Source organism: Bombina bombina, chromosome 2 (assembly GCF_027579735.1).
Source record: "Bombina bombina isolate aBomBom1 chromosome 2, aBomBom1.pri, whole genome shotgun sequence".
NCBI classification, from domain to species: Eukaryota; Metazoa; Chordata; class Amphibia; order Anura; family Bombinatoridae; genus Bombina; species Bombina bombina.
The window spans coordinates 367396782-367423455 of record NC_069500.1 but is presented as its reverse complement, the minus strand read 5'-3'; the positions used below and the strand labels follow the sequence as shown (position 1 = coordinate 367423455).

The 26674-nt window shown below is 41.1% G+C and overlaps 1 protein-coding gene across 1 annotated transcript in view; it reads right to left on the bottom strand.

Annotated features, from left to right (window-relative positions):
• Positions 1-26674, bottom strand: part of DNAH10 (dynein axonemal heavy chain 10) — a 540282-nt gene that overhangs the window by 467687 nt on the left and 45921 nt on the right. Inside the window, exon 9 of the mRNA XM_053699776.1 lies at positions 19866-20056. Within this exon, the coding sequence (XP_053555751.1) occupies positions 19866-20056 (191 nt within the window). The remainder of the gene's footprint in view (positions 1-19865; positions 20057-26674) is intronic.

The window sequence follows — 26674 nt, the reverse complement described above, 5'->3', positions numbered from 1 at the left end:
GTGAAAATTCTTGGAGCTGTAGCAAGGCCAAACGGTAGAGCCACAAATTGGTAATGCTTGTCTAGAAAAGAGAATCTCAGGAACTGATAATGATCTGGATGAATCGGAATATGCAGATATGCATCCTGTAAATCTATTGTGGACATATAATTCCCTTGCTGAACAAAAGGCAATATAGTCCTTACAGTTACCATCTTGAACGTTGGTATCCTTACATAACGATTCAATAATTTTAGATCCAGAACTGGTCTGAAGGAATTCTCCTTCTTTGGTACAATGAAGAGATTTGAATAAAACCCCATCCCCTGTTCCGGAACTGGAACTGACATAATTACTCCAGCCAACTCTAGATCTGAAACACAATTCAGAAATGCTTGAGCTTTCACTGGATTTACTGGGACATGGGAAAGAAAAAAATCTCTTTGCAGGAGGTCTCATCTTGAAACCAATTCTGTACCCTTCTGAAACAATGTTCTGAATCCAAAGATTGTGAACAGATTTGATCCAAATTTCTTTGAAAAAACGTAACCTGCCCCCTACCAGCTGAACTGGAATGAGGGCCGTACCTTCATGTGAACTTAGAAGCAGGCTTTGCCTTTCTAGCAGGCTTGGATTTATTCCAGACTGGAGATGGTTTCCAAACTGAAACTGCTCCTGAGGACGAAGGATCAGGCTTTTGTTCTTTGTTGAAACGAAAGGAACGAAAACGATTGTTAGCCCTGTTTTTACCTTTAGACTTTTTATCCTGTGGTAAAAAAGTTCCTTTCCCACCAGTAACAGTTGAAATAATAGAATCCAACTGAGAACCAAATAATTTGTTTCCCTGGAAAGAAATGGAAAGTAGAGTTGATTTAGAAGCCATATCAGCATTCCAAGTCTTAAGCCATAAAGCTCTTCTGGCTAAGATAGCCAGAGACATAAATCTAACATCAACTCTAATAATATCAAAAATGGCATCACAGATGAAATTATTAGCATGCTGGAGAAGAATAATAATATCATGAGAATCACGATTTGTTACTTGTTGCGCTAGAGTTTCCAACCAAAAAGTTGAAGCTGCAGCAACATCAGCCAATGATATAGCAGGTCTAAGAAGATTACCTGAACATAGATAAGCTTTTCTTAGAAAAGATTCAATTTTTCTATCTAAAGGATCCTTAAACGAGGTACCATCTGACGTAGGAATGGTAGTACGTTTAGCAAGGGTAGAAATAGCCCCATCAACTTTAGGGATTTTGTCCCAAAATTCTAACCTGTCAGGCGAAACAGGATATAATTGCTTAAAAACGTTTAGAAGGAGTAAATGAATTACCCAATTTATCCCATTCCTTAGCAATTACTGCAGAAATAGCATTAGGAACAGGAAAGACTTCTGGAATAACCGCAGGAGCTTTAAAAACCTTATCCAAACGTATAGAATTAGTATCAAGAGGACTAGAATCCTCTATTTCTAAAGCAATTAGTACTTCTTTAAGTAAAGAGCGAATAAATTCCATCTTAAATAAATATGAAGATTTATCAGCATCAATCTCTGAGACAGAATCCTCTGAACTAGAAGAGTCCAAAGAATCAGAATGATGGTGTTCATTTAAAAATTCATCTGTAGAGAGAGAAGATTTAAAAGACTTTTTACGTTTACTAGAAGGAGAAATAACAGACAAAGCCTTCTTTATGGATTCAGAAACAAAATCTCTTATGTTATCAGGAACATTCTGCACCTTAGATGTTGAGGGAACTGCAACAGGCAATGGTACATCACTAAAGGAAATATTATCTGCTTTAACAAGTTTGTCATGACAATTATTACAAACAACAGCTGGAGAAATAGCTACCAAAAGTTTACAGCAGATACACTTAGCTTTGGTAGATCCAGCAGGCAGTGGTTTTCCTGTAGTATCTTCTGGCTCAGATGCAACGTGAGACATCTTGCAATATGTAAGAGAAAAAACAACATATAAAGCAAAATAAATCAAATTCCTTATAAGACAGTTTCAGGAATGGGAAAAAAATGCCAAACATCAAGCTTCTAGCAACCAGAAGCAAATGAAAATGAGACTGAAATAATGTGGAGACAAAAGCGACGCCCATATTTTTTGGCGCCAAATAAGACGCCCACATTATTTGGCGCCTAAATGCTTTTGGCGCCAAAAATGACGCCACATCCGGAACGCCGACATTTTTGGCGCAAAATAACGTCAAAAAATGACGCAACTTCCGGCGACACGTATGACGCCGGAAACGGAAATGAATTTTTGCGCCAAAAAAATCTGCGCCAAAAATGACGCAATAAAATGAAGCATTTTCAGCCCCCGCGAGCCTAACAGCCCACAGGGAAAAAAGTCAAATTTTTGAGGTAAGACAAAATATGATAATTTAAAGCATAATCCCAAATATGAAACTGACTGTCTGGAAATAAGGAAAGTTGAACATTCTGAGTCAAGGCAAATAAATGTTTGAATACATATATTTAGAACTTTATAAATAAAGTGCCCAACCATAGCTTAGAGTGTCACAGAAAATAAGACTTACTTACCCCAGGACACTCATCTACATGTTTGTAGAAAGCCAAACCAGTACTGAAACGAGAATCAGTAGAGGAAATGGTAAATATAAGAGTATATCGTCGATCTGAAAAGGGAGGTAAGAGATGAATCTCTACGACCGATAACAGAGAACCTTATGAAATAGACCCCGTAGAAGGAGATCACTGCATTCAATAGGCAATACTCTCCTCACATCCCTCTGACATTCACTGCACGCTGAGAGGAAAACCGGGCTCCAACTTGCTGCGGAGCGCATATCAACGTAGAATCTAGCACAAACTTACTTCACCACCTCCCTTGGAGGCAAAGTTTGTAAAACTGATTTGTGGGTGTGGTGAGGGGTGTATTTATAGGCATTTTAAGGTTTGGGAAACTTTGCCCCTCCTGGTAGGAATGTATATCCCATACGTCACTAGCTCATGGACTCTTGTTAATTACATGAAAGAAAACTGCTGAATTGAAATTGAGAAGAGGGTGGGGTCATGGACTCTCCATGCCCGTAAAGAAATACATTTATCAGGTAAGCATTAATTTTGTTTTCTTTCCTATGGCATGGAGAGTCCACGACTTAATTCAAATTACTAGTGGGACCCAATACCGAAGCTAGAGGACACAAAATGAAAAGGGAGGGAGAACAACGCAGGCAGACCTAAACAGAAGGCACCACCACTTGAAGGACCTTTCTCCCAAAAGAAGCCTCAGCCGAGGCAAAAGTATCAAATTTGTAGAATTTGAAAAAAGTATGCAAAGAAGACCATGTTGCCGCCTTGCAAATCTGCTCCACAGAAGCTTCATTTTTGAAAGCCCAGGAAGAGGAGACAGCCCAAGTTGTATGAGCCGTAATTCTCTCAGGAGGCTGCTGTCAAGCTGTCTCATAAGCTAAACGAATAACAATTCTTAACCATAGAGAAAGGGTAGTAGAAGTGGCCTTCTGACCTTTACGCTTTACAGAGAAAACAACAAAAAGGGCAGAAGATTGCCGAAAATCTTTAGTTGCTTGAAGGTAAAATTTTAGAGCATGCAAAACATCAAGGTTATGCAAAAGACATTCCTTATGGGAAGAAGGATTAGGACAAAAAGAAGGAACAACTATTTCCTGATTAATGTTTCGATCTGATACAACCATAGGGAGAAAACTCAACTTAGTACGAAGGACCGCCTTATCTGCATTAAAAATAAGGTATGGGGAATCACACTGCAGAGCCGAAAGCTCAGAAACTCTGTGAGCAGAAGAAAAAGCAAGAAGAAACAAAACCTTCCAAGATAACAATTTAATATCAACAACATGCATCGGCTTAAACGGAGCCTGCTGCAAAACCTTAAGAATGAGGTTAAGGCTCCAAGGAGAAGCAACAGGTTTAAACACAGGCCTGATTCTGACCAGGGCCTGAACAAAAGCTTGAACATCTGTCAAATCTGCCAGACGTTTGTGCAAAAGAATAGACAGTGCAGAAATCTGACCCTTCAGAGTACTGACTGACAAACCTTTCTTCAAGCCATATTAAAGAAAAGATAAAATGCGGGGAATCCTTACCCGGCTCCAGGAGAAACCCTTAGATTTGCACCAATAAAAAGGTATTTACGCCATACCTTATGGTTAATCCTGCGAGTAACTGGTTTTACGAGCCTGAAGCATAGTATCAATCACCGCATCAGAAAAACCACGTCTAGACAGAACTAGGTGTTCAATCTCCAAGCAGTCAGCTTCAGAGAATCCAGGTTTGGATGGAGGAATGGACCCTGAAGTAGAAGGTCCTTCCTCAGAGGTAATCTCCAAGGTGGAAGAGAAGACATCTTCACCAGATTCACAAACCAGATCCTGCAAGGCCACGCAGGAGCTATTAGAATTACAGATGCTCTCTCCTGTTTGATATGAGCAATAACTCATGGAAGAAGAGCAAACGGAGGAAACAGGGAAGCCAGAGAAAAGATCCAAGGAACCGCTAGAGTGTCTATCAGAGGGGCCTGAGGATCTCTTGACCTTTAGCCGTACCTTGGATGTTTGGCGTTTTGACGAGACGCCATCAGATCCAACTCCGGAACCCCCCACCTGAGGTTTATCATTGAGAACACATCCGGATGGAGAGCCCACTCCCCGGGATGAAAAGTCTGTTTGCTGAGAAAATCTGCCTACCAGTTGTCCATTCCTGGAATGTGGATGGCAGATAGAAGACAATTGTGAGCTTCCGCCAATTGCAGAATGCGAGTCACCTCCTTCATGGCCAAGGAACTCTGAGTTCCTCCCTGGTGGTTGATGTAAGCCACTGAGGTGATGTTGTCCGACTGGAATATGATAAACCGGACTAAAGATAACTGAGGCCAAGCAATCAAGGCATTGAAGATTGCTCTCAACTCCAAGATGCTTATGGGAAGAGAAGACTCCTCCCGAGTCCACAGGCCCTGAGCTTTTAGAGAGCCTCAAACTGCTCCCCAGCCTAACAGGCTGGGATCCGTAGTCACAATCACCCAGGAAGGTCTCAGGAAGCAAGCTCCCCGAGACAGATTTTCCTGTGAAATCCACCACGAGAGAGAGTCTCTTGTTAGGGGATCCAGAGATATCCTCTGCAATAAATCTGAATGGTCTCCGTTCCACTGACTGAGCATGCATAGTTGCAGAGGTGTCAGATGGAACCGAGCAAAAGGAATGATGTGCATGGAAGCCACCAGACTAATCCCCTCCATGCATTGGGCCAATGATGGACGAATAGCAGACTGGAGAGATTGGCATGAAGAAGCTTGGATTTTTTAACATCCGTTAAGAAAATTTTCATGGACACGGAATCTATGATTGTTTCCAAGAAATACACCCTTGTAGCTGGAACAAGGGAACGCTTTTCCAGATTAACTTTCCATCCGTGGGAACGTAGAAAAGACAACAACATCTCTCTATGAGATTTTGCTAGTTGAAAAGATGACCACTGAACCAAGATGTCGTCTAGGTATAGCGCCACAGCAATTCCCTGGGATTTGGCCACTGCCAAAAGAGCCCCCAGAACCTTTGTGAATATTCTGGGAGTCGTTGCAAGACCAAAGAGAAGTGCAACAAACTGGAAATGCTTCCTGAACCAATGGAAGGATGGAACGAATAGTTTCCATCTTGAAGGACGGAACCCTGAGAAATTTGTTAAGGCACTTTAGGTCTAGGATGGGACGGAAAGTTCCCTTCTTTTTTGGAACCACAAAGAGATTTCAATAGAATCCTTGTCCCTGTTCCTCTTCAGGAACTGGAACAATTACTCCCAGGGAGGATAGGTCCTCTACGTAGTTTAAGAAGGCCTCCCTCTTTACTTGGTTTGAGGATAGTCTTGACAGGAGAAATCTGCCCCTTGGAGGGCAAGACTTGAATCCTATTCTGTAACCCTGGGATACTATGTCCACAGCCCACGGGTCTGGAATATCGCATATCCAAGCTTGCTGAAAAAGAGAGAGCCTGCCCCCCACTTGATCCAAAATTGAATCGGAACGGACCCTTCATGCTGATTTAGAATCAGTGGAATGCTTCTGGTTTTGCTTTCCTTTATTCCAAGGCTGACTGTACTTCCAAGAGGACCTGAATTGGTCTGGTTTGGAATAAGAGGAGAAAGACTTCTGTCCTTTAAAGTTGCGAAAGGAACGAAAATTAGAATTCTGTTGACCTTTAGGTCTATTCTTTTTGTCCTGAGGTAGAAAAGATCCCTTTCCACCTGTAATTTCAGAAATGATTTCCGCCAGACCAGGACCAAATAGGGTTTTACCTTTATAAGGTAAAGCCAAAAGCTTGGCCTTTGAAGATACATCAGCCGACTAAGACTTTAACCAGAGAGCTCTGCAAGCTAGAACAGTGAAGCTAGATATCTTAGCTCCCAATCTAATTACCTGCATGTTGGCATCGCAGATAAAGGTATTGGCTAGTTTAAGAGCCTTGATCGTATCTTGGATCTCCTCTATCTTAGTCTCTTCTGATATCAGATCAGACAGGGCATTGCACCAATAAGATGCTGCACCCGCAACCATAGCAATACTTGCCGCAGGTTGCCACTGTAATCCTTGATGGATGTACATGTTTTTTAAGTAAGCCTCTAGGTTCTTATCCATAAGATCCTTAAAAGAACAACTATACTATATAGGAATAGTAGTTTTTTTTAGCTCCTTCTATCTTAGGCACTGTGCGCCATAAGTCGCGAATGGAGTCGGCAACAGGAAACATCTTTTTAAAAGCAGGGGACAGAGAAAATGGAACCCCTGGCTTATCCCATTACTGAGCTATAATCTCTGACATCTTATCTGGAACAGGATAAATTTCCACAGAAGAAGGAGAATCATAAACTCTATTAAGTTTACATGACTTTTTAGGGTTGATAACGCCAGAAGGTTCGGAGTCGTCCAAAGTAGCTAGAACCTCCTTTAGAAGTAACCGGAGGTGTTCAAGCTTAATTCTGAAGTTAACTTCTTCAGACTCTGCAGAATCTTCCCCCTCATGTCAGAGTCTGAAATTTCCCCCTCAGTTGTTCCTGAGGTATCCTCCTCATCAGACCTAGGGGAGAGGTTGACCAGCGCAGATCTGGAGGGGTCAGAACCCTTACTAGCAGAAACATTTTATTTCCTCTTACGCTTTCCCGAAGAAGGAAAAGCATATAAAGCTGCAGATACAGCAGAAGTTATCTGTTCAGCAAAATCCCCTGGTAAATAAACACACCCAGGAGGTTGAGAGGAAACAGAAGGCACTGAATGTGAAACAATTAAGGCTTGGGAAGTTTGTGGAGAAAGCTGAGGCATGTCACGCACAGCATTATCTACTTGGCTCAGAAGGGAGTAATTTGTCCTTAAACTTTAAAGTTTTAGCTAAACATGAGAAACAAAATTGCATAGGCAGAACAATTTGGGACTCTAAACATAGTAAGCATTTATCCATTGAAATAGACGGATCCTGTTCTGTGTCCATAGCTACAGAAATCAAACCCACTAAATTAGAATTTAAATCAAAATTTTAAATACACTGTTCCCACAGAACATTAATGTACACACAAAAAAACGAACTTTAGAAGCTAGAAAGTTAATTATAATTTGGGCAAAAGAATCTGTCACACTTAAAACAACCTCAGACAGCCTGAGGCTCCTACCTTGACAGGATTGAAAAACCCACTAGTAAGAGGAATGAGACTCTCCTACAGAGTTCCTCTCCTCTTGATAGACGATCGTCAAAGAATAAATGCAAAGCTGACAGTCCAAGACTCACTAAGCTCTGCACAACACGGAAGAGCGGAGAGTCACATGAGCGGGCTAGAGAAAATAAACTGCGCCACAAATCTGAAGTTAAATAGCGTGCAAGTCTAACGGCTTAAAGTGAAAGTAAATCAACTATTATTTCTTTACCCATATCCGGGCTCCATAAATGAGGGGGAAATATAAAAAAAAAAACTTAACAACCATTCAGCCGAGTAAATATAGGAAAATTCTGAGCATAGCGCTTCATTAACCCCTTTAGTTTCTCTCAATCACCATATAAAGTGCCAGTAATGCTGCCCATAAATGTACCCTTAACCAAAAAGGGTTAACCTTCAATACCTAGAAGGCAAAGGCACTTACCTGTGGATCCAGCTGCGGGCAGATAACAGCTACTTAGGTGTGACAAACACTCCACTCCCTGTCAGGAACCTGTAGGAAAAGAAAGAACAGAGTAACCAACCCTGGATTTCTCCAAAGGGGTAGCAAAGGTGTTAGGGGTAAAGCAAAGACTACCTCGCCGACTTTTAACTGCTAAAAGCCACCACTTCTCTTACTAAAGAGATTGACGTGGACACAGCTAGACCCCCAATCCTTGCTTGCAGGGAAAAGTACCCATAAAATAATTAAATATCTTCCGACACCAACTCTGCACATCCACTATTGACAGAGGCAAAGAGAATGACTGGGGATTATAGGTAAGGTGTCAGGGTGCCAGGAATCAGACTGAGACGAGAAGTGCAAAAATAATCACACCTTTATTAATAGCAAAAAATAATAAAAAGTCCACATAAGCCAGGAGTCAAAACCAGAGCTGGTAGTCAGACGAGCCGAGTCAGGAGCCAAAGAGAATAGTCAGACGAGTCGGAATCAGGAACAAGGAAAACAGCAGAGTCAGGAACAAGCCAGGGATCAGGAACCAGGAAGGATGTCAGGCAGCCAGGTAATACACAGGAGCTCTCACAAACAGGTCTGAGACAATGCAAAGGCAAAACATACTGAACAGAGGCCCTTTAAATAATAAATGATGGCATCACAATTCTGAGACTGCATCCTGTCTCACATGGATGATGCACACCAGTCTGGCCACAAAAGGAAGTGCATGAAATGAGCAGCATCCCCCACAATGCACCATAGTCAGGAAGAGAGGTGAGTAAAATTGCTGCCAGCAGCACATGGCAAACAAAACTGCGGGAGGACAAAAGGCTTATTGGGGAAACGGGCATGGAAGGCACGGAGGAGGGCGGGAGCATGAACATCAGAGGAGGGAACCCAAGAACGCTCCTCCGGACCGTAGCCCCTCCAGTGAAGCAAATACTGTACACAGCCCCTGGACATACGAGAGTCAATAATGCTGCTGACCTCATACTCCTCATGGTTGTCAACAAAGATAGGACGGGGACGAGGCAACACAGTGGTAAACCGATTGCAAACCAATGGTTTCAAGAGGGAGACATGAAAAACATTGGAGATGCGCGTAGCAGGAGGAAGGTCAAGAGCGTAGGCCACAGGATTAACCCGTCGGAGTATTCGAAAAGGACCAACATAACGGGGAGACAATTTATTGGAAGGCACACAAAGGTTCAAGTTGCGGGAGGACAGCCAAACTCTCTCACCAACCTGGTAGGAAGGTGCGGACAGATGCCTACGATCAGCCTGGAACTTTTGGCGCTGCATAGAACGATGAAGGCAATCCTTAATCTGCACCCACGTGGAACGGAGTTGCCGGAGATGCTCCTCCAAAGCCGGAATACCCTGAGACATGAATGAATCGGGCAACAAGGATGGTTGAAAGCCATAATTCGCCACGAATGGGGATAACTTGGAGGAAGCATTAATAGCACTATTACGAGGAAACTCTGCCCAAGGTAACAGTTCAGACCAATTATTGTGGTGATCTGAGACATAGCAACAGAGAAACTGTTCCAGAGCTTGATTAGACCGTTCCGCAGCCCCAATGGATTGAGGGTGATATGCCGAGGAGAAGGAAAGCTGGATCCCCATTTGAGCACAAAAGGAACGCCAAAATCTGGAGACAAACTGGCTACCCCGGTCCGACACTATCTCCTTGGGTAACCCATGTAAACGGAAGACCTCCCGGGCAAAAATTGAAGCAAGCTCCTGAGCGGTAGGCAGCTTAATCAAGGGAATGTGACATTTTAGAAAAATGGTCAACCACCATAAGGATAACGGTATTGCCATTGGAAACAGGGAGCTCGACAATGAAGTCCATGGAAGGATGTGTCCAAGGACGCTCACCATTAGCAATAGGTTATTCTGTGCACAAACTGAGCAGGAGGCAACATACGCAGCATCAGAACGAAGACCTGGCCACCAGAATTCTCGAGTGACAGACCAAATCATTTGGTCCTTGCCTGGGTGACCTGCGGCTTTAGGATAGTGGCAAGTGTGCAAAAGTGATTCTCAGGAACAAAACACTTACCACTAGGTTTCTCAGGAGGTGCTTTGGTTTGTGCAGCCATGATCTCCTTCCCAAAGGGAGAAGTCAAATTAGTACGTATGGTAGCCAAAATATGGTCAATAGGTATAACAGGAGTAGGTACAGACTCCTCCTTGGACAGAGGCGAAAATTGTTGAGAGAGGGCATCAGCCTTAACATTCTTACTACCAGGCAGGTAGGAGACCACATAATTAAACTGAGACAAAAATAGCGCCCATCTGGGCTGTCGGGGCGACAAACGTTTTGCTTCAGATAGATAAGTTAAATTCTTGTGGTGAGAAAGAATGAGCACTGGCACGCTAGTACCCTCGAGAAGATGCCTCCATTCCTTGAGTGCCAAAATTATGGCCAGTAATTCCCTGTCGCCAATTTCATAATTGCACTCCGCTGGAGACAATTTCTTAGTGAAGAAACCACACGGATGCAAGGAACCGTCAGGCGTAGGACGTTGAGACAAGAGGGCACCTACTCCAGTCTCAGACGCATCTACCTCAAGAACAAAAGGCAGGACAGGGTTAGGATGAGCCAGAACTGGAGCGGCAGCAAAGGCAGTCTTAAGACTATCAAAGGCCTTAATGGCAGTAGGTGACCAATGGAGTGGATCATTCTCTTTATGGGTCATGTCTGTGATAGGTTTGACCAAGGAAGAAAAGTTTTTAATAAACTTTCTATAGTAATTGGCGAACCCCAAAAAACGTTGAATAGACCGAAGACCAACTGGGCGAGGCCACTGCAGAACTGCAGATAACTTGTCAGGATCCATGGAGAACCCTGCAACAGAGATAACATAACCTAGGAAGGTTACTTGAGTCTGATGGAACTCACATTTCTCGAGTTTACAAAACAGGCCATTCTCACGTAGTCTCTGAAGAACTCGTGTAACATCAGAACGATGAGCCTCAAGTGTGGGTGAGTGTATGAGGATATCGTCTAAGTACACCACAACACACTGTTGCAACATATCTCGTAGGACATCATTAATAAATTCCTGAAAAACAGCAGGAGCATTACATAGGCCAAAGGGCATTACAAGATGCTCATAATGCCCACTCCTGGTGTTAAATGCGGTTTTCCATTCCTTAATCCTAACGAGATTGTACGCTCCTCTCAAATCAAGTTTAGTAAAGACCGTAGCTCCCTTGAGGCGGTCAAAGAGTTCTGTAATGAGCGGAATAGGGTAAGCATTCTTAATGGTAAGACGATTAAGACCCCTATAATCGATGCATGGTCGTAACTCGCCACCCTTTTTCTTCACAAAGAAAAAGCCAGCCCCTGCAGGAGAGCAGGATTTGCGGATGATCCCCCGTGACAGAGCATCGGCAACATACTCCTCCATAGCACAATTCTCTGCAACAGAGGGTAAACCCGGCCCCGAGGAGGAATGGCTCCGGGTTGCAGGTCTATGGCACAATCGTAAGACCGGTGAGGAGGCAACGTACCAGCACGCACCTTGTCAAAAACGTCTAGTAACTCTCGGTACTCCTCTGGCAATTGAGATACCAAAGAAGTGCACAAGACTTTAACTGGTTTCCGAAGACAAGTGGAAATACATTGCGGGGACCACGACAAAATTTCGGACCTGCGCCAGTCGAGACAGGGATAACCCAGAACAACCGGAAAATGTGGAGAGTTTATCACCTGGAACTGGAGGGTTTCAAAATGGAGAGCCCCAACAGCCATGGACAATGGAGCAGTTTCATGAGTAACGAGTGCGGGCTGAAGGGGCCTGCCATCAATGGCCTCAATAGCAAGTGGAACGGACCGAGGCAAAACAGGAATGGAGTGCTTTGATACAAAAGCACTGTCAATGAAATAGCCCACAGCACCGGAGTCAACAAGAGCCTGAGTGACTATGGAGGAGTCCACCCAGGAAAGGACAACCGTGACCAAAGGTTTCTCCTTAAGCGGTTCCGGGGATGAGGATAAACCACCCAAGGTCTGCCCCCAACAGGACCTTAGGTGTGAGCGTTTCCCGGCCGTGTAGGACAAGACTTAAAAAGGTGGCCCTGTAACCCACAATAGAGGCAGAGCCCCTCCCTACTCCTAAAGGCCCTCTCCGCCACGGAGAGACTCGTGAATCCCAACTGCATCGGCTCAGCAGTACCTGGTGACTCGGGACCAGGAGGCATGGGTGGGAACGAACACGTAGGAGACAACGGAACAGGAGTATGCCTCCTCCTGCTGGCCAGGAGTTGAATATCCCACTAGTAATTGAAATGAAGTTGTGGTTTGCGCGTTAGGTTTTTTGCTCGTAATTACATCCATTGAGCGTAATTGGAGGTTAACGCTCGTCGGGAAAGAGCATCCTAAGAGCTCTGGTAAAATGTTTCATAAAACACACCAAAAATACAATACAAAGTACAGTTACACTCATAATTACACTATCTGATAAAAATTATTAAAAACAATTATTGCACAAAAAAGAAATAAGGGCTCAAAGATATACATAGAGATACATACATATACATCTAAATATGTATGTATGTATATACTATATATATATATATATATATATTTATTTATATGTGTGTACAGATTTATTTATTTGTGTATATATATATATATATATATATATACACACATCTAGAATATGTATATGTATGTGGTATATATAAATATATATATAATATATATATATGTGTGTGTTTATATATATGTGTGTACAGATTTATTTATAAGTGTATGTATATATATATATATATATAAACATTAACGCACGTGCAATATTCTAAGTTAGGTTTTTGCATGCATCAGGTTAGCGCATTAAATAGCAATCCACTTGAAATCTGGCTCACAATTGTGTTAAAGTATAGAAAGGCAAAGCTTTAACAAAGCATGTTTTTCTTTATACCATTTAAATATTTCAGATCACTGTATAAAAAGGGACATAACATTGCCCATAAATTAGATAATTATGCATAGTGCTAAAGAAAAAACAAAAAACTTAGCAAGGCACTTCCATTATTTCTTTAGTTTGCATTTTCATGTAATCCAACTCTAAAAAACTTTGTAGAATTCAGAACCCTGAGCCATCTACCTGCTGCAAAGTGATTTTTAATATGCGCAGGACCTCATTTATAGCTGTCTATAATTGGCCACAATAAAGCAGTTAAGAAAAAACAGAATTTATGTTTACCTGATAAATTACTTTCTCCAACGGTGTGTCCGGTCCACGGCGTCATCCTTACTTGTGGGATATTCTCTTCCCCAACAGGAAATGGCAAAGAGCCCAGCAAAGCTGGTCACATGATCCCTCCTAGGCTCCGCCTTCCCCAGTCATTCGACCGACGTAAAGGAGGAATATTTGCATAGGAGAAATCATATGATACCGTGGTGACTGTAGTTAGAGAAATTAAATCATCAGACCTGATTAAAAAACCAGGGCGGGCCGTGGACCGGACACACCGTTGGAGAAAGTAATTTATCAGGTAAACATAAATTCTGTTTTCTCCAACATAGGTGTGTCCGGTCCACGGCGTCATCCTTACTTGTGGGAACCAATACCAAAGCTTTAGGACACGGATGATGGGAGGGAGCAAATCAGGTCACCTAGATGGAAGGCACCACGGTTTGCAAAACCTTTCTCCCAAAAATAGCCTCAGAAGAAGCAAAAGTATCAAATTGTAAAATTTGGTAAAAGTGTGCAGTGAAGACCAAGTCGCTGCCTTACATATCTGATCAACAGAAGCCTCGTTCTTGAAGGCCCATGTGGAAGCCACAGCCCTAGTGGAATGAGCTGTGATCTTTCAGGAGGCTGCCGTCCGGCAGTCTCATAAGCCAATCTGATGATGCTTTTAAGCCAAAAAGAGAGAGAGGTAGCAGTTGCTTTTTGACCTCTCCTTTTACCAGAATAAACAACAAACAAGGAAGATGTTTGTCTGAAATCCTTTGTAGCCTCTAAATAGAATTTTAGAGCCTGAACTACATCCAAATTGTGCAACAAACGTTCCTTCTTTGAAACTGGATTCGGACACAAAGAAGGCACAACTATCTCCTGGTTAATATTTTTGTTAGAAACAACTTTCGGAAGAAAACCAGGTTTTAGTACGCAAAACCACCTTATCTGCATGGAACACCAGATAAGGAGGAGAACACTGCAGAGCAGATAACTCTGAAACTCTTCTAGCAGAAGAAATTGCAACCAAAAACAAAACTTTCCAATATAATAACTTAATATCTACAGGAATGTAAGGGTTCAAACGGAACCCCTTGAAGAACTGAAAGAACTAAATTGAGACTCCAAGGAGGAGTCAAAGGTTTGTAAACAGGCTTGATTCTAACCAGAGCCTGAACAAAAGCCTGAACATCTGGCACAGCCGCCAGCTTCTTGTGAAGTAAAACAGATAAAGCAGAAATCTGTCCCTTCAAAGAACTTGCAGATAATCCTTTCTCCAAACCCTCTTGTAGAAAGGATAGAATCTTAGGAATTTTTACCCTGTTCCATGGGAATCCTTTCGATTCGCACCAACATATATATTTCTTCCATACTTTATGGTAAATTTTTCTAGTTACAGGCTTTCTAGCCTGAATAAGAGTATCAATGACAGAATTCTGAGAACCCACGCTTTGATAAAATCAAGCGTTCAATCTCCAAGCAGTCAGTTGGAGTGATGCCAGATTCGGATGTTTCGAACGGACCTTGAACAAGAAGGTCCCGTCTCAAAGGTAGCTTCCATGGTGGAGCCGATGACATATTCACCAGGTCTGCATACCAAGTTCTGCGTGACCACGCAGGAGCTATCAAGATCACCGAAGCCCTCTCTTGATTGATCCTGGCTACCTGCCTGGGAATGAGAGGAAACGGTGGGGAACACATAAGCTAGGTTGAAGGTCCAGGGCGCTACTAGTGCATCTACTAGAGTCGCCTTGGGATCCCTGGATCTGGACCCGTAGCAAGGAACCTTGAAGTTCTGACGAGACGCCATCAGATCCATGTCTGGAATGCCCATAATTGAGTTATTTGGGCAAAGATTTCCGGATGGAGTTCCCACTCCCCCGGATGAAATGGTCTGACGGACTCAGAAAATCCGCTTCCCAATTTTCCACTCCTGGGATGTGGATTGCAGACAAGTGGCAGGAGTGAAGCTCCGCCCATTGAATTACTTTGGTCACTTCTTCCATCGCCAGGGAACTCCTTTGTTCCCCCCTGATGGTTGATATATGCAACAGTCGTCATGTTGTCTGATTGAAACCTTATGAATTTGGCCTTTGCTAGTTGAGGCCAAGCCTTGTAGAGCATTGAATATCGCTCTCAGTTCCAGAATGTTTATCGGGAGAAGAGATTCTTCCCGAGACCATAGACCCTGAGCCTTCAGGTGTTTTCCAGGACCGCGGCCCCAGCCCCACCAGGCTGGCGTCGGTCGTTACAATGACCCACTCTGGTCTTCTGAAGCTCATCCCTTGGGACAGGTTGTCCAGGGTCAGCCACCAACGGAGTGAATCTCTGGTCCTCTGATCTACTTGGGATCGTCGGGGACAAATCTGTATAATCCCCATTCCACTGTCTGAGCATGCACAGTTGTAATGGTCTTAGATGAATTCGCGCAAAAGGAACTATGTCCATTGCCGCAACCATCAAACCTATTACTTCCATGCACTGCGCTATGGAAGGAAGAAGAACAGAATGAAGTACTTGACAAGAGCTTAGAAGTTTTGATTTTCTGGCTTCTGTCAGAAAAATCTTCATTTCCAAGGAGTCTATTATTGTTCCCAAGAAGGGAACTCTTGTTGACGGGAATAGAGAACTTTTTTCTACGTTCACTTTCCACCCGTGAGATCTGAGAAAGGCTAGGACAATTTCCGTATGAGCCTTTTGCTTGTGGTAGAGACGACGCTTGAATCAGTATGTCGTCCAAGTAGGGTACTACTGCAATGCCCTTGGCCTTAGCACCGCTAGAAGGGACCCTAGTACCTTTGTGAAAATTCTTGGAGCAGTGGCTAGTCCGAATGGAAGTGCCACAAACTGGTAATGCTTGTCCAGAAAGGCGAATCTTAGGAACCGATGATGTTCCTTGTGGATAGGAATATGTAGATACGCATCCTTTAAATCCACCGTGGTCATGAATTGACCTTCCTGGATGGTAGGAAGAATTGTTCCGAATGGTTTCCATCTTGAACGATGGGACCTTGAGAAATTTGTTTAGGATCTTGAGATCCAAAATTGGCCTGAATGTTCCCTCTTTTTTGGGAACTATGAACAGGTTGGAGTAAAACCCCATCCCTTGTTCTCCTAATGGAACAGGATGAATCCACTCCATTTTTAACAGGTCTTCTACACAATGTAAGAATGCCTGTCTTTTTATTTGGTCTGAAGACAATTGAGACCTGTGGAACCTTCCCCTTGGGGGTAGTTCCTTGAATTCCAGGAGATAACCTTGGGAGACTATTTCTAGCGCCCAAGGATCCTGAACATCTCTTGCCCAAGCCTGAGCGAAGAGAGAGAGTCTGCCCCCCACCAGATCCGGTCCCGGATCGGGGGCCAGCATCTCATGCTGTCTTGGTAGCGGGGTAGCGGGCTACTTGGCCTGCTTACCTTTGTTCCCAGCCTTGCATCGGTCTCCAGGCTGGCTTGGTTGAGAAGAATTACCCTCTTGCTTAGAGGATGTAGAATTTGAGGCTGGTCCGTTTCTGCGAAAGGGACGAAAATTTGTTTTATTTTTAGCCTTAAAAGACCTATCCTGAGGAAGGGCGTGGCCCTTTCCCCCAGTGATGTCTGAAATAATCTCTTTCAAGTCAGGGCCAAACAGCGTTTTCCCCTTGAAAGGGATGTTAAGCAATCTGTTCTTGGAGGACACATCCGCTGACCAAGACTTCAGCCAAAGCGCTCTGCGCGCCACAATAGCAAAACCTGAATTTTTCGCCGCTAATCTAGCTAATTGCAAAGTGGCGTCTAAGGTAAAAGAGTTAGCCAACTTAAGTGCTTGAACTCTGTCCATAACCTCCTCATAAGAGGATGCTTGATTGAGCGACTTTTCTAGTTCCTCGAACCAGAAACACGCTGCTGTAGTGACAGGAACAATGCATGAAATTGGTTGTAGAAGGTAACCTTGCTGAACAAACATCTTTTTAAGCAAACCCTCTAATTTTTTATCCATAGGATCTTTGAAAGCACAACTATCTTCTATAGGGATAGTGGTGCGTTTGTTTAGAGTAGAAACCCGCCCCCTCGACCTTGGGGACTGTCTGCCATAAGTCCTTCCTGGGGTCGACCATAGGAAATAATTTCTTAAATATAGGGGGAGGGACAAAAGGTATGCCGGGGCCTTTCCCATTCTTTATTTACAATGTCCGCCACCCCGCTTGGGTATAGGAAAAGCTTGGGGGGGGCCCCGGGACCTCTAGGAACCTGTCCATCTTACATAATTTCTCTGGAATGACCAAATTGTCACAATCATCCAGAGTAGATAACACCTCCTTAAGCAGAGCGCGGAGATGTTCCAATTTAAATTTAAATGTAATAACGTCAGGTTCAGCTTGTTGAGAAATTTTTCCTGAATCTGAAATTTCTCCCTCAGACAAAACCTCCCTGGCCCCTTCAGACTGGTGTAAGGGCATGTCAGAACCATTATCATCAGCGTCCTCATGCTCTTCAGTATCTAAAACAGAGCAGTCGCGCTTTCGCTGATAAGTGGGCATTTTGGCTAAATGTTTTTAATAGAATTATCCATTACAGCCGTTAATTGTTGCATAGTAAGGAGGATTGGCGCACTAGATTCACTAGGGACCTCCTGAGTGGGCAAGACTGGTGTAGACATAGAAGGAGATGATGCAGTACCCATGCTTACTCCCCTCACTTAAGGAATCATTTTGGGCAACATTATTATCAGTGGCATCATTGTCCCTACTTTGTTTGTCACATTCATCACATATATTTAAATGGAGAGGAACCTTGGCTTCCGAACATACAGAAACATCGTCTATCTGATAGTTCAGACATGTTAATAGGCATAAACTTGATAACAAAGCACAAAAAACGTTTTAAAATAAAACCGTTACTGTCTCTTTAAATTTTAAACTGAACACACTTTTTTACTGAATATACGCAAAAGTATGAAGGAAATGTTCAAAATTCACCAAAAGTTCACCACAGTGTCATAAAGCCTTAAAAGTATTGCACACCAAATTTGAAAGCTTTAACTCTTAATAATAACGGAACCGGAGCCGTTTTTACATTTAACCCCTATACAGTCCCGGGTATCTGCCTTTGCTGAGACCCAACCAAGCCCAGAGGGGAATACGATACCCAAATGACGCCTTCAATAAGCTTTTTCAGTGGATCCGAGCTCCTCACACATGCATCTGCATGCCTTGCTTCTCAAAAATAACTGCGCATTAGTGGCGCGAAAATGAGGCTCTGCCTATGACTAGAAAAGGCCCCCAGTGAAAAAGGTGTCCAATACAGTGCCTGCCGTTTTTTAATAAAATTCCCAAGATTAAAATAACCTCTCCAAAGTTATAAACCATTAATATGCTTATAAAGTAATCGTTTTGGCCCAGAAAATTGTCTACCAGTCTTTAAAGCCCTTGTGAAGCCCTTTTATTCTTATATTGAAATTAAGAAAATGGCTTACCGGATCCCATAGGGAAAATGACAGCTTCCAGCATTACCAAGTCTTGTTAGAAATGTGTCATACCTCAAGCAGCCAAAGTCTGCTCACTGTTTCCCCCAACTGAAGTTAATTCCTCTCAACAGTCCTGTGTGGAAACAGCCATCGATTTTAGTAACGGTTGCTAAATCATTTTTCCTCTTACAAACAGAAATCTTCATCTCTTTTCTGTTTCAGAGTAAATAGTACATACCAGCACTATTTTAAAATAACAAACTCTTGATAGAAGAATAAAAACTACATTTAAACACCAAAAAACTCTGAGCCATCTCCGTGGAGATGTTGCCTGTGCAACGGCAAAGAGAATGACTGGGGAAGGCGGAGCCTAGGAGGGATCATGTGACCCAGCTTTGCTGGGCTCTTTGCCATTTCCTGTTGGGGAAGAGAATATCCCCCAAGTAAGGAATGACGCCGTGGACCGGACACACCTATGTTGGAGAAACAACACTTAAAACAAGCTATATAGCTCAATATAAGATTCTGCATTAACAGATAAAAGAAGTCCAAGTGTTTCAAACATATTTGTTTGTATTTATGGAATGTTTTTATGCGACAAACTGTTTACCGAAGGTGTAACTATAATTAGGACATACGCAATGGCAGTATCTAAAAGTGTACAAGGTTTACACAAAATTAACAAAACAATTAAAAAAAAAAAAAAGGTTTTTATAATAAGTGTTTTAATATCTACTTTTTCCTCATTAACTTTCAGCTTTGTACCCTTTGATTACCCCAAAGATCTTTAATTTCTCGTACATTCAAGATTCCTGTAATTGCTAATTTTGCACACAAAAAAAAGTCGGTGTTCATGACTGGAACTAAAACTAAAAATCAGACATAAAAAGTCTCTGTTATCGTCCAGCATCTGTGGAGTTTGAAGGAACCATTTAAATCAACAGCTTTTTTTTTTTTGGTTACATTACATAACTGTTATATTCATTATGGCTGATATATGATATATACCCTATTCTTCATCCATCATATCATTGTAGCTGTATAAACCGCCCCACAGTTGTGACCTCTTCCATTTATAATTACTGAAGGATAACTTACTTAAACAAAGAATGTATATCAAGAACTCTGCAAACTCTTTCTGATATTTCCCATGCAATCCTCTCCATTAATGGCACCATTCTTTCATCCTTATTATAATGTCTGGAGATAATCCATACCATTCTTAATGCGTTCATCAAAGGTGGAATTGTATCAAGAACAACATTAAATCCAACGCCATGTGTTAAATTCTTTAAAGATAAAAAAAAATGAAGACAGGTTTATTAAACAAAGATTCACAATTTTCATTTAATTTTATTTTGCTTTAAAAAAATATTGAACAAAAAAGAATCAACAAAACATTTCAGATAAAACAGATAATAAGTAATCTACAAGCTATTAGATTTGTCCTCGGAATGGAAGAATGAGAAAAAGATGGAAGAATATGGGAGAAAAAAAAGACAATGTCAACATAAGAATGTAATTTTTAAAGAAACACACCAGACAATTTTAAAACAAGAAATGCTCAGTTCAGGAACTATTGGAGTATATGGATTATGCATACTATTCATATGACCCTATTTTGATTATAAAGACTTAGATCTATCTGTACATAGAACTCTTGTTTTCTGACATAGAAGCCTAGTTTCACATTCATGCATTGGTTTGGTCATTAACAAACCTCCCAATATGAAGATATAGGTGGGGAAGGAAAACACATTACATAGATCTTAGGATGGTCCAGATCACAAACCTGTGAAGCAGATCATCTTTGGTCATTTTAAGAATTAGGGCTCAAATGGTGGAACAAGAATCTCGCAATTAGGGCCAGATTACAAGTGGAGCGCTACATTTACCCATTTGCAAGCACGCAATAATTATTCAGCCATTACAAGTGGCTGGATATTGCTACCGTAAGCTTGTGGTAGCAATTAGCGCTCAGAAAATTAACCAGAGATCCAATCTCTGGTTAATTTTCTAAAAGTGCCCAAAATGCCCTTAAAATTAGAGGGTGTTATAGATTTTTATTTATAAAAAAACTGCCCTGAAAAGTGTCTTTACATTGCCGTCTATGGGAACTGCGTGTTCCCAGTAAATATATATATGTATATGACTATATACATATATATGTATGTGCTAATATGTGTAATATTATATATTGGTATATAGTCATATACATATATATTTAAAAAATATATTGCAAACGCTGCACTATTTACCCCCTTCGCTGTGCAAGGTTCTGATGCCGTCTCTGACGGCATCTGAAAGAGGCTACCATTGGAGTCTATGGAAGCGAGTTCTCGCTCTCACATTGCTGGTAACTTGTAATACCAGAGCACATTAGCGTGCGCTGGTATTACACAGTGGAGTCCAAATATCGCTTTCATGAAATCAATATTTAGAGCTTCACTTGTAATCTGGCTCTTAATCTTTTAAACCCAAGGATAAATACCCTCACACCTACTTATCATGATGTAAAATCAGAAAAGGATAAACAGATTTAAATCATGCAGCTCTAAAACACATCCAGCTGTGGGCAAAGCGATCATATTAAATGTTGACCGTTTTGAAGACCATTTATTAACATTTCAGAAATGATGATGCAGCAAAAGAAACAGACTTAGGCCTCCAAGATATGGGATGCGCAAACTTAGCGCCTTCATTGGATACTTTAGTAAAAGTTTATTGATTCTTCGCTATATTCCACTGAGAACTCTAGGCCCCTTTAGTGCTGAGTTGATCTCGTTTAAGGGACTCAGCAGTAAAGGGCCTAGAGTTCTCAGTGGAATATAGCGAAGAATCAATAACTTTTCTGGACACTTAAGTATCCAAAAGAAGGCCCTAATTAACTTTTGACCTTCATAAGAAAAAAAACAGACAGAAATACTCTCCTCAACTATGACAGTTTTCACCCCCAAAGGGATTAGTGAATTCGCTAACTAAAAGCCAACTCTTGAGAGTAGACAGAATTGTGAGTAATGAAAAACACAAAAAAGAAAAGAATGGAGGAAATGAAACAAAAGTTTTTGGAGAGAGGATATCAGAGCCCCTAATGAACAAAACAAATAGTTGGTCTTAATGATACATCAAGAATAATTGATAATAAAAACAAAAATAAGGATAGACTTGTACTAGTCACACAATATAGTCCACATAGTGAGAGAATAGCCTGTGTCATAAGAAACATTTGGCCACAATTTTATAGGACTGCCAACAAGGAAGTAGAAGAATTAATAAATCCCCCACTAATGGCTATAGAAGGGTAAATAACCTAAGGGACCAGTTAACTAGCACTGATGTAGGGTCCAAAAAGAAAGCTAAACAAACATTTCTTAATAAAAGAACTTAGGCTGCTACCCCTGTCTGGGATGTATGAGCTGCAGCTCCATGATTAAGGGAAATAACTTTTTTCATCCAAGAAAAGGGAAAAGTATCAAATTAAAGAGTACTATACATGTGAGTCCACATTTGTGGTCTATCTAATTAAATGTTCCTGTTCCCTGATCTATGTGGGTGAGACCACCCGCATGGTCAGGGACAGGATGAGCCAACACCGCTCTTACATAAGGTGTGACAATACAGAAGCCCATGTCTCTAAACATTTTTTAAGGAGTGAGCACCAAATCAGCCAACTAAGATGGAAGGTCATTGATAGTGTAGGCCCCCAGAGAAATCGGGTCAACAGGGAAAAACTCCTTAAACAAAAGGAAATGTTTTGGATTCAAGAATTAGACTGTATGACCCCAAAAGGCCTTAATAGGGACTACGAACTGGTCAGTTTTCCTATAGGTAGCTGAAATAGTTTAAAAGAATCAAGAGAAGATAATCATAGAAAATCTAAGGGCCAAGAATGAAAGATAATATATCCCATACAAAAATTTAAGAAGAAATAAAGTGTAAGTGTGCATTAATGCGGTTGGCTGCGCGAATTTTGAATGGTTTTAAAGTGAGAAATTAATTGTATAGTTATTAAGCATGAATAAGGGTTGTTTACCCCGAAACGTCGCTTTTTTTGTCTGTTACTAAATAATAAAAGAAGATTTTACAATGCAGTGCTGTGTAGACATCTACTTTGTATCGTTGTGACTGGGGGATTTGGCAGAGTCCCTGTCTTCACGTGCACTGGAATACTCTAAAAGTTGCTGTTTCACTTCTATGTGTATACAACAAAGGACAGAACTCATAAAGAGGCCATCACCCCTAAAATCCAAGGTGATTTCCTCCACCACTATAACCTTAAATTAAGTCCAGCAAAATATATCACTTCTATAGTTTACACTATCTAAATTACTACTCTCTTTGATGGGATAAGAATTTTTTGATAGATCTGTCAACCATAATCCTGAAAAAACCACTGCAGCCAAAGCAGCAGAAAGGACTTTTGAAAAGTTTTTCAGACATTTGCCCAAGTCATCATTGTAATTAATTACTGCATGGTAGGAATCTCAAAAAATACTTGTTCCAAGTGGCCAAGACTTTATTTTGTTCTTTGGAATAATGAAGATAATTGAATAAAATTCCTGACATCTTTCAGAAATACCCAAAACAGATCCCATGGAACCTGAGAAAGAAAAAAACTTAGAGGAGGAACGAAATATGGTCTAGATTCAATAAAAACCATTCATGAAACTAATTTCCCTTAGAACCGAAAATCACAAAGAGATGTGTACCCTTCCCTCATCATAGTTGGAGTTGCGAGTTTAGCTCCATTATAATCAATAGAGCTACATCTATCTTGCAACTATTCACTTCTCTACCACATAGGTTTTTGTTCTGCCTGCAAAGTTGCTGAATCTCTGTTCTTTCCAGCGAGACTTTTCTGTAGCGAAACAGACATTTCAGGAATGTTACTTAAATCGTTGTGAATTTTTTAACCAGTTAGCAACTAATTCTTGTTTTATGTGCCTTCAGTTTGTATATTGGGCACATAACACAACTATAGAAGTTACTGGCAGCAATACCGACTACCAATACACTCAGAAAGATAGTTGAAACAATGCTCAATAACCTTAACCATGATCTCACCTTTACAATAAGGTCTCTTGTGAACCTCATTTGCATCTATCAATTTATCTTACTATATATTGACTCTTTTAAAACAGAATAATGTATTCATTGTTCTGACATTCTTGAAAGGCCATTTACCTTAAAAAAAAAAAAAAAAAAATATATATATATATATACATATAAATTAACTCAGGCTGTTTTATAGCATGGATATGTTATTGTAGATATATCATACTATTTTAATCCACACATATATATATGTGTGTGTGTCTCAAATGTGTGTCTCAATTTTCATAAACCAGACAGACAGAGAATATATTTTTCAAAAGATCTAGAGGTATGAACAAAAGACATTGCGCTAAAGCTAGATCAAGAGGATTCTTACTGAGATAAATAAATGCAGTAGATGCCCTAGCAGTGTGGATTAAATATATGTGTGGATTAAAATAGTATGATATATCTACAATAACATATCCATGCTATAAAACAGCCTGAGTTAATTTTATATGAAGAGACACAAAAATACATCTATTCATTAAAATGTTTTGGAAATATTTAAATAGTGAGGTTATTTCATTTTTCAGAGCTAAACCAGACAAATGAAGCAGAAACCTAATCCTGGTATTCCTTTGCAGTCTTGAACCGTAAATGTGCACTAAATGATGATAGAGGTAGTCACCCCTTGTAGAAGCCCAGCGCTGCTGGTGTGGGCGGGGCTTAGAGCTCACTATTTCCCACGAGAAGGACACCTCTTGTATACCTTCATGCTCTTATTCACCGTGTCTCATACACAGTCACACCATATAAGTGCCAGTGCTAAGATGGTTTCACATAGGAAAGTTTCAGTCTACGGTACATATATCTATACCCAGATAGTTTAACTATAGAAAAAACGTGTATAATAAATAGAGTATGAATGTGGTGAAGAAATTATAATTATTATTATTAAATATAATTTGATTTCAACACCGAATTCCCGATCATTCTATCAATGTGCATTGAAACATAATAAGGTGAATTATCACTCCCGGCACACTGCTAGGGCATACTGCATTTATTTATCTCAGTACGAATCCTCTTGCTCTAGCTTTAGCGCAATGTCTTTTATTGACATATATATGCCCTAGCAGGATGGTGAGAGAGGTCAATAGCAAAACTTATAGAAAATAATGACCCTTCCACCAGTATGATCCCCCTTGATTGTTATGCAGCTTTGCAATAATCTTTGCCAGGACACCTAACTGAGCCTGAGCGCTATCTCGCTGCCCTGGCTGCTGTCTGTGATCTCAATGAGCGATTTCACAACCTAAGGCCTAGATTTGGAGTTTGGCGTTAGCCGTGAAAACCAGCGTTAGAGGCTCCTAACGCTGGTTTTAGGCTACCTCCGGTATGTGGAGTCACTCAAAAAAGGGTCTAACGCTCACTTTTCAGCCGAGACTTTTCCATACCGCAGATCCCCTTACGTCAATTGCGTATCCTATATTTTCAATGGGATCTTTCTAACTCCGGTATTTAGAGTCGTGTCTGAAGTGAGCGTTAGACATCTAACGACAAAACTCCAGCCGCAGGAAAAAAGTCAGTAGTTAAGAGCTTTCTGGGCTAACGCCGGTTTATAACTTAACTACTGTACTCTAAAGTACACTAACACCCATAAACTACCTATGTACCCCTAAACCGAGGTCCCCCCACATCGCCGACACTCTATTAAATTTTTTTAACCCCTAATCTGCCGACCGCCACCTACGTTATACTTATGTACCCCTAATCTGCTGCCCCTAACACCGCCGACCCCTATATTATATTTATTAACCCCTAATCTGCCCCCCCTCAACTTTGCCTCCACCTGCCTACACTTATTAACCCCTAATCTGCCGAGCGGACCGCACCGCTATTATTATAAAGTTATTAACCCCTAATCCGCCTCACTAACCCTATAATAAATAGTATTAACCCCTAATCTGCCCTCCCTAACATCGCCGACACCTAACTTCAAACATTAACCCCTAATCCGCCTCACTAACCCTATAATAAATAGTATTAACCCCTAATCTGCCCTCCCTAACATCGCCGACACCTAACTTCAAACATCAACCCCTAATCTGCCGACTGGAGCTCACCGCTATTCTAATAAATGTATTAACCCCTAAAGCTAAGTCTAACCCCAACACTAACACCCCCCTAAGTTAAATATAATTTAAATCTAACGAAATAAATTAACTCTTATTAAATAAATTATTCCTATTTAAAGCTAAATACTTACCTGTAAAATAAATCCTAATATAGCTACAATATAAATTATAATTATATTATAGCTATTTTAGGATTAATATTTATTTTACAGGTAACTTTGTATTTATTTTAACCAGGTACAATAGCTATTAAATAGTTAATAACTATTTAATAACTACCTAGTTAAAATAATTACAAAATTACCTGTAAACATCGGAGGAGCTCTTCTAGACGGATCGGTGTGATACCCGGTGAGGTGAAGACAAGGTAGGATGATCTTCAGGGGCTTAGTGTTAGGTTTATTTAAGGGGGGTTTGGGTTAGATTAGGGGTATGTGGGTGGTGGGTTTGTAATGTTGGGGGGAGGGTATTGTATGGTTTTTTTTACAGGCAAAAGAGCCTGAATTTCTTGGGGCATGCCCCGCAAAGGGCCCTGTTCAGGGCTGGTAAGGTAAAAGAGCTTTGAACTTTAGTAATTTAGAATAGGGTAGGGCATTTTTTTATTTTTGGGGGGCTTTGTTGTTTTATTAGGGGGCTTAGAGTAGGTGTAATTAGTTTAAAATTGTTGTAATATTTTTCTTATGTTTGTAAATATTTTTTTATTTTTTGTAACTTAGTTCTTTTTTATTTTTT